Source organism: Photinus pyralis, unplaced genomic scaffold (assembly GCF_008802855.1).
Source record: "Photinus pyralis isolate 1611_PpyrPB1 unplaced genomic scaffold, Ppyr1.3 Ppyr1.4_LG1, whole genome shotgun sequence".
Classification (NCBI taxonomy): Eukaryota; Metazoa; Arthropoda; class Insecta; order Coleoptera; family Lampyridae; genus Photinus; species Photinus pyralis.
The window spans coordinates 36,555,898-36,565,565 of record NW_022170249.1 but is presented as its reverse complement, the minus strand read 5'-3'; the positions used below and the strand labels follow the sequence as shown (position 1 = coordinate 36,565,565).

At 41.5% G+C, this 9,668-nt stretch overlaps 1 protein-coding gene across 1 annotated transcript; it reads right to left on the bottom strand.

Moving 5' to 3' along the window:
- Positions 1-5,536: 5,536 nt before the first annotated feature.
- LOC116160346 lies at positions 5,537-8,995 on the bottom strand. The gene has a single exon (XM_031473538.1). The coding sequence runs from the start codon at positions 8,993-8,995 to the stop codon at positions 5,537-5,539; it is 3,459 nt and encodes a 1,152-aa protein (XP_031329398.1).
- Positions 8,996-9,668: the final 673 nt, after the last annotated feature.

Genomic DNA, 9,668 nt, shown 5'->3' with positions numbered 1-9,668 from the left:
TTGTAGTGCATTAGGGGTACAAAATTTCAAAAATTCATACAATTTCGTTCTAGTTTTCGAATGAATGTACGGAAAGCACGCGCCGCGATTCTGCCCATTTCACCATAAATAACAATTAAATTCCAAAATAGGTGAAACCACTGCGAGTCATTTTTCGATTTTTGAAAAACTTATGTTAACCTATAACAGTGGGTGATGGATTAGTGTCACTAGATTTGTTTAAAATTCAATTGTTATAGAATCATGGCCGACTACTAAAAAGAAAATCCTAAAAAAATAGTGTCAATTCAATAAAATGGGAATAAGTCAGAAACTGTTAAAGATAGCTATAGGAACATGTATTGTCAAAATATGCCCATTTCGATTCTCTATCTCATGGAATAGTAAGAACGTGGTCATTCCATTAAAAAAAACTGAGTTTTTAGTCTTTGAAGTTTCATAAATTTGGATATCCATAGGGGCGGTCGTACGCAACTTAACTTTTTTTTAAGTGCACTAAAAGAAAGCCCTATTCATTCTCTATGCACTGATAAAAATAGGTTGCCATGACTACAACCGTTTGCAAGTAATCAATTATCAAGGTACCATCTGCATCCGCCATTTTTTTTCTTAAAGTCAAAATAACTTAAAAACCATAAATGGTAGATATCGACATATGGGTATCAAAAGAAGTGAAATTTCACGTAGAATCCAAAAAAGCAATAAAAAATAGGGGTTGCCATTTAAAATAACGAAGTTACTATCTACTTCCGGTGTTTCCGGAAGTGCGGCCATTTTGAAAATATTTTACATCGATTCGGCCTTCAGAGTAACTCCTAAGTACAAATTTTCAAAAACCTACCTATTTTACTTTCCCAGAAACTTTTAACTAAAGCTCCCAAAAAAACACCCTGTATAGTAATTTACAGTTTCATATACCTATTTATTTCTTAAATAGTTACATATTGTATATTGATAAAATTATGACTTTATGACTTAAATAATGCTTTTTCTTTATAAAATTAGGAACAATTTATAGTAATAATAATAATAATAATAATAATAATATATATTTATTGAACACATACATATTATGACGCGTGCTCAATGGGTTTATGATCGGCAGTGCCGTTTTTCACATATCCCCTTTTACACATCCACGCAAGATATAGAAATTATAAATATAATATAAGAAATAAATAATGAAATAATAATACAAATTTTATAAAATTACTGCAGACTGTTTTGCTATTAGCAGCTGCTTAAAACTTATACTAAACTGTGCGAGTGATCTACAGTTCCGGAAGAGATTAAGATGATCATTAATTAATGATGGTGCGACGTGTAAAAAGCAACATTTAAATTTTGTGGTTTTATGTATGGGCATGGAATACGAATGAACATTTGTTAATGATAAATTGTGAAATGCTGATCTCTTAACTAATAAGTTATATAAGTATACCGGTTCTTTCGAATTTAAGATGCTATATAACATTTTCCCCAAGCTAAGCATGAACCGATATTCGAGCTTAAGTATATCAAACTTAATATAATAAGGAGTGTGCTCCCTGCGATTAATTTTAAAGGAAAAACGCATACAACTGTTTTGCAACATTTGTAACTTATTCTTTAAAGATTGTGTTAGAAAGTTGTAGTACACTGAACTGCAATAGTCTACCTGACTTAATATTAAAGAATTAACTAAGTTCCACTTAACATTTTCTGGTAAAATCTGTTTAAATTTCCACAATGATTTCAGTTTCATATACATTATCCTACATTTTTGCACAACATGTTCTTCAAAACTTAAAGAACTATCCAGAATAACACCTAAGTCTCTACCACTTTCACTAATATTAATCACACTGTTACCAATTATTATCGGTGGTTTATCAATTGTGTTACGTTTCCCTCTCGCGCTTTTTGATCCAATACAAAGAACAATAGTTTTATTACCATTCAAGCACAACCCATTATTACTTGACCAATTGGTTACAAGGCTCAAATTGATATTAAGCTCACTGATTAAATTGTTAATATTACTAGGAGAACATGCTTTATAGAGTTGTGTATCGTCTGCATATTGGTGAATGCACCACTCATGTTTTAGTACTGCAGGTAAATCGGCGACAAAGATGGCAAACAGGATAGGGCCCAATATGCTCCCTTGCGGAATTCCCAAGGTCACGGGTAACTGATCAGATATTTGTCCATCAATTCTGACTTGCTGATGTCTTTCACTTAAGTAACTATTGAACCATGCGAGAGAACCGCAGGTGACTCCGTAGTAACATAGCTTCGCCAATAGTAATTCGTGGTTTATCAAGTCAAAAGCTTTACTGTAGTCCAGTATGTAAGTAAGGTTAACTGGCCATCGTCGACACTCTGCGTGATATCACTAAGCACTTTAATTAAAGCAGTGGTTGTGCTGTAGTTTTTGCGAAATCCCGACTGTATGTCCGGTAAAATTTTATTGCTGGAGACGTGTAGTAGTAATTGGCGTTGAACAACTTTTTTCAGAATTTTGGACATGGCTGGCATAAGACAAATTGGTCTAATATCTTTTAGTTCACAGGCTTGGCTAACTTTAGGTAATGGATTGATAATTGTCTCCTTCCATAGAGAGGGCACGATGCCTTTGCTTAACGAAAAATTAATTATGTGAGTCAGACTTTGTATACAAAAAGGCAAGGAAAGCTTTAACATATGTAAGTTAATATTGTCACACCCATAAGCATTTGATGATAGTTCATATGCGGTTCTCTCGACTTCATCGGCAGTAACTTGATGGAAGGTCTTCAGGAAAGAAACGTTATTAAATGTGCTGCGTAAGAAATGATCCAGAGTGTTGATATCTACATCTACTTTATGGGTATTACTACTGACGTAGTTGTTAATTAAATCAGCGTTCCTTATACATTTTCCAATAATACCATTAGGTTTTGTATGTACATTCCATTCCCTAAAGCTTTTCCAGAGTTTACGAGGATCAGTCTTGTATAATCGCAATTGATGTTTTATATACGCAACTCTCGTTTCTTACCGCCGTTTTTAAATAATTACGTAACTGTTTATAGTAATTTAGGTCTGATTCGCGTTTAATACGATTAAATTTGTTAAACGCTTGTTTTTTTAATTTTATTATTTGTTTTAAGGTATCCGTAATGTAAGGCTGATAATTACGACGCAATCGAGCAATTTTGATAGGCGCGTATGAATCAAACAAATTTAGTATTTGTGGTTTATAAATTCCACTTTATCGTCAATGTCACTAAATGTTTCGATAAATTTCCAGTCTATTAACGATGCAGCTGTACGAAAACTTTGCACATCAAAGTTCTTGTAGTCGCGGTAGGTGATGAATTTAGGTGGACACGATTGTATTGAACGACTTATTTAATGGTATAATAATATTTACAAAGAAAGAATCACTAAAAAAAAAGAAAAAGCCAGTGAAAAGGCGCTTCGGGTGCATGGGGCACTGAGCAAGATTATGCCTAATGCAGGTGGCGCCAGAGCGTCCAAGCGGAGGGTGCTGGCGACGGCCGCAACGCGGTGCTGCTGTACGGTGCCGAAGTATGGGGTTTGGCGACGAAGTGGGGCGTAGCCATGGCCAAGACGGAACAAGTGACGAGACTGCTGGCCATTAGAATCTGCAGTGCGTACCGCACCGTGTCATTGGAGGACGTAATGGTTGTGACCGGGTTCCACCCCAGCGCAGATATAAATTAAGACGAGGGAGGAGAAGTGGGACAGACAAGTGGGTGGGCAGGACACACGGGGAGGTGGACTACTTTCTCACCCAGTTCCTAACCGGGCATGGGGAGAACGGAACGTATCTCCATCGTTTCCGCAAGCGCGATAGTGATGTCTGTGTAGATTGCGCAGAAGTGGACACAGCAGGACATGCCGTTTTCGAGTGCCCTAGATGGGCAACGCCGAGACTGGAACTGGAGGTATGGCTGGGAAACCAGATAAATCCAGGAAACATCAGCGGACGAGATAGTTAAGGAGGGATACTTGCGAGTAGGACTTACCTCCTGCAGAGTCTTTCGAGCAAACGAGCAAGTACGGTGCAACCGATGCTGGGAAATGGGACACGAGGCGTGGCAGTGTCAAGGAGTGGACAGAAGCGCCCTATGTTATAATTGCGGCCTGAGAGGGCACCAGGCCAGACACTGTAGCGTGGAGGCGAAGTGCACTAGGTGCGAAGGATTAAAAGCAGGCTGGGGCATTGGGCACAGGGCTTTCACCAGGGGCTGCAGATACGCAGAGAAGGTGAAGGAACTGGAGAAAATTAGAGCAGGGCAGGAGGCCGCAGAAACAGCCCGAGAAACAGAAGCAAACGAAGGAGAGACCACGAGCGGCGCGGCACAATTGAATAACAATGGCGAACATTAAAATTTTGCAAATAAACCTCAACAACAGGAGGGAAGCGATGGACCTGGCCACTCAAACAGCCCAGGAGACGGGAAGAAATATCCTAATCCTCTCGGAGATCGGCAGTGCGCGGGCGACGGATGAAATGTTTGTGGACAGTGGTAAGGCCGCAATTATTTGCGTGGACCAGAGTGTGAGTATAGACAAAGTGGGAGAAGGTCAGGGGTACGTGTGGGTCCTGATTCAGGGGGTACACGTGTACAGCGTCTATCTACCGCCCAACGATAGTATTTTTGAATTAGAGGGGACACTTACCGAAATCGCGGACTCGATTAAAAGTACCGGTGCGTCTAAAGTGATAGTCTCGGGAGACATAAACGCGGCTTCTCCGGCATGGGGCGTCCGCTCGTCCAACATTAGGGGCGAAATCATCGTCGAATGGGCCGAGACGTTGGATCTGGCTGTGGTAAATGTAGGATCAAAACCGACCTATGAGCAGGGTATGCGCCGATCGATTGTCGACGTTACCTTTTGCTCTCGGAGATTATTAGACAATTTTGTGAAGTGGGAAGTGATAGACAATGAAACACTAAGCGATCATAAATACGTAGAGTGGGAGTGTAGGTTGACGGGGCCACAAAACATTCCGCTCGCGCAAATCGGAACAAAATTCAGAGGGTGGAATAGTAATAAAATAGACCAAAATAAACTGGTGAACAATCTTCTGGATAATAGAAGACTGCTTGACGGGGGGTTGCTAGATGAGGCTGTACACCGTCACTTGTACAAATTGAAAGACTGGAGACCTCGCAACCCCAACGACTAAACGACATTCAAATCGATAGTGATTTATTGAGTATTATTTACAGTTTATATATACAATTAATTATAACGTATTTGTGTTTGTTTGACATAGTGTCCTTATTTCTTATTGCATTAGTTGGCATACGTTGCATTTTACGTATGCAATTATAGTACCTAATTTTCCATTGAAACTTGATGCTTTTGTAGTATTTCGCGGCCAGATTGCTGGCTTGCGTTTCACAACTCTTAATAAATTGTTACCTTATGAATTCATGATAATGTAATAACTGTAACCTAGTTCTAATTATACTATTGCTGATAGTGCTGATAACATAATCTTCGTCTGTCTGTCCGCATTTCTGATAATTTCTTGCTAATTTTTGTTCAGTGAGGCGATGTCCTTATATACTTCATCGTTGACTCCGAATACTGCTGTAAGTATGTCCCCCAATATTCCTCGCTTCCTTCGTTCAACCATCGTGCTGCCTATTTCTTCCTTTAACCATTGTATTTCATTTTCGTGATCCTCGAGAAGTTGCACTAATTCGGTACAGTGTGAATTTCCTGCTATTTCTGCTGTCTTGTTGCATAGCTCCTTGAAATGTGTAATTGATTGCAGCGTTGCGTGGATGTCTTCATTTATCCGTGTTTTCTTGTATTGAATATCGATCCGGAAAATTCCTCGTTCAATCCTTCCATCTCCCATGTGTTCTATGTAAAACCCTGGGTTTGGATGCGTGATGTTGTACTCTGCCACTGTAGTGCCTATCATCATCATTAGTATGGTGACAACAATTGCTTTTATGCTGAAACTCTTCATCTCTTGGTTGTATACGAATGTCTTCCATCTGCTTGGCTCTCCTTTTATCCATGCCAGAGTAATCATTGAATCTGTCCATGCGAAGATGGTGATGTCTTTTTCCTGGAGTGCTGTTGTTGCTCTCTTGATCAGCCTGGCTAGTAGAACGGCTGCACATAATTCCAACTTCGGTATTGTTGGCTTCGTGCGTGCAGGGGCTACCTTGGATTTTGCCATTAGCAGTGACACTTTCCCTTGGCTGGCTTTTGTGTAAACTACCGCCCCGTACGCCTTCTCTGATGCATCACAGAACCCATGTATCTCCAATGTTTCGTTCTTGTTATGTATCCATCTTGGGATCTGAATTTCCTCGACTGAGCCAATGTCGGAGGTGAACTTCAACCATTCCATCCTTAAACTTTCCGGTATGTTTTCGTCCCATGAAGCGTTTGTTAACCATAATCGTTGGATGAGCAGCTTTGCCATTATGGTTACGGGTGCCAACCATCCTAATGGATCGAATATTTTTGCTACTGCTGATAATATACCACGCTTGGTCGTTGCGGGATTGCCTTCTTCTATCTTAAATGTGAACACGTCTTGATGTGGTATCCACAGTATCCCTAATGACTTCTTCATTTCTTCGTCCTTGAATTGTGATACGGATGGATCTCTTAATTCGTCAAGGATTGATTGTAGCATTTGTAGTTTGTTCGTTGACCATTTGTGTAGCTTGAATCCTCTTTTGTCTAGCATGGCTGTTAGCTCTTGTTGTAGTTGGTTGGCTTCCTCGATGGTTTGGGCCCCTGTTAGCACATCGTCCACATAGAAGTCGGTTAACGCAACCCTTGATGCGTTAGGGTATTCTTTTTCTTCGTCCTTCGCGAGTTGTTGTAGGGTGCGTGTTGCCAAATAAGGTGCTGCAGTTGTCCCATATGTAACTGTGGTTAACTGGTATTCTTGTATGGGTTGATGCTGATTGAATCTCCAGAGTATAGTCTGCAGTGGTTGATCGTCCTCATGTATGTTTATTTGACGATACATTTTTTGTATGTCTGCTGTGAACGCTACCGGGTGTTTTCTCCATCTCACCAGGATGTCTGCCAATTCTTCTTGCAGTCTTGGTCCCACGTGCATGGTTTGATTGAGGCTCTTTCGTGACCGTGTGGTTGCGGACGCGTCAAACACGACTCTTAACTTTGTTGTGGCACTTGCTTCCTTGATGACTGGTTGATGTGGAATGTAGTATCTTCCTTCTCCCTTGGGGGGTACTAGTTTCATGTGGCCCAGGTCTATGTACTCCTGAAGGAACGCTTTGTACTGCTCGCGTACTCGATGCTCCTTTTCTAGCTTCTTTTCCAATTGGTGCAGTCGAGCTACTGCTAGCGAACGGGAACTGTTAACCATGGTAGGCGCTTCTTTAAATGGTATCCTCACTGTATACCTTCCATCTCGCCCTCTTGTGGTGGTGGCCATATAATGGTTCTCACATTGTATGTCTTCTTCTTTGGAGCGGCTTGACACCTCGACTTCCTCCATTTCCCAGTATTTTGACAGGTTTCTTTCTTCTTCCATTGTTGAAACCATCCCGATGACTGGTGTGCCTTTTTTCTCTGGATACATGACTTGATCGGACACTATCCATTCCAATTCGGTCTGCTGTCCTAGCAATGCAGACGCCGTTTTTGTAACACCGTTTAGTATGATTTTGGCGTAGTCTTGGGCTCCCAGTAGCACATGTATTGGACCTGTGATGTTGAGGGTTGGGTCTGCTAGGATCTTGGTCTGCCATGGTTCCAAATCGAATTCCATTGACTTCATTGGTAACATCCCAGTTATTTTCGGTAACACGATGAGGTCTGTTGTCAGTGTGTATTTGCTAGACTGACGAGGGTGGAGATGTACCGTCCCTTTTGCTCTTGCGTTGGTCGGACTTCCTTCTCCCAATCCAGATACCATTGCCCTTGTTTTCTGCCTGGGTACCATCAGTTGCTGAGCTGCTTGCTCGGTGATGAATGACGCTTGGGATCCTGGGTCTACCAGTGCTCGTAGTAGATGGCGTTGTCCCAGGATGTCTTGGGCCTGTACTATTGCTGTTGCCAAGAGGACTTGTTGATCTTCTTTCTTGATTTCCATTTCTTTGGCTGCTGTAGATGCGTGGGACATTGCTTGGCTTCCTCTTGTGGCTGGAGCTGTCCTTGAGGTTTGGTGTAGTAGCGAGTGGTGAGGGTACCTGCATGTAGAACAGTTTTTAAGCGAGTAACATTTCGTATTGCAGCTATGGCGTATGCACTTGAAGCATAACTGTTGCTCTTTTACAATTTTGATTCTTTCGGCAACGGATAGTTTGCCGAATTTTGGGCACATTTCGATTTGGTGTTGTTCCTTACAGTATGTGCAGTTTGGTTGCTTATTTCCGACCCAGTTAGGCTTGTATGATGATGGTGGTTGATCTCCTCTCTTCATTGCTAACGCCTCCAGAGATTGGAATCTTGACTTCATGAACTCCATCACTTCCTCTAGTGCCGGCGTCTCGGTTGGATTTTTGAGAGACTGCTCGAATATCCTGTTAGTTTCTGTGTCCCATTTTCTGGAAATAAGTTTTGTTATTATTGGACCCCATGAGGTTGTATCATGTCCGATGTTGTTGATCCCTTCCCGACACTCGTGTATTGTATCGTGAAGCATCCTCACTTGATGTGCATCTTCTTTATGGCTCACCGGGAAGTCGAGTATTTTGTCCAGTAATTTTGATGTAATTAGTCTCGTGTTGTGGTACCGCTTGGTTATTATGTCCCATGCTGTTTCGTAATTCCTCTCGCTGATGTGTAGATGTTGAATCAACCTGGCAGCTTCTCCATCCACATGACTTTTTAAATAGTGCATTTTTTCTGTGCTGGATAACGCGTCGTTGGAGTGAATTAATTTCTGAAACAGGTCATGAAATGCTGTCCAATTCTCATACCCAGTCCTGAAGATGGGGATCTTGATTATCGGCAGTTTTATCTTACTGCTCGAATTCTGCATTTCCATATTGGCGATTTGCTCCTGGAAAGCATCGTATCGCCTTTGTGCTTCTACGTATCTCTCGGTGGCAAAGTATTCATGAACGAACTCTATTTCGTTGGCCCTTATTTCTATTTCAATCCTCGCCTATTCTGTCCCAACATTTTTCGGCCCTATCACATAGCACCTTTATTCGGCTGCTATTCCGTGATTGTTTTTTGAGTTCGTCCTCCACCTGAAATAATAATTGTTCGATCTGAGTGATACGAACCTCCTGTTTCCTAATCCGCATCTCCTGTGCGGTGTCGCGTTTTTCGTGTTCTCCCTCTGTTTTTATCGACCTTTCTATCTTGTCCAGGTAGTCGCTGGCCTTGAGGTGAACGTCTTCCAACTGCCCTATGAAGTTGGTCTTGTGGTACTCGTGCTGTGGTTCTTTTAATTCCACTATCTTCTGGTGGTTTATCTTCACAGCCGAAATGTATCCTTGTAACTGACGGCGCCGGTCTGCTATGTAATTCACTGTCTTTCTATCCGCTGGATCTTTTTTCAGGTTGGCCAACAGTTTTCCCATCTGTTGGCCCAGCTCCTGCTGTTGGGTGGCGAGGGTGTTCATTGGCTCTATTTTCCTCGTTCCCTAAAATTTTTTGCTTATTATCTGATTCCTCACCTTGGTAATCAGCTAGCAGTTTCTTTGTTGCCG

Bases quoted from the DNA above. Each gene is read 5' to 3' on its own strand.
- LOC116160346 (XM_031473538.1), bottom strand. From the start codon at position 8,995: ATGGAAATGCAGAATTCGAGCAGTAAGATAAAACTGCCGATAATCAAG.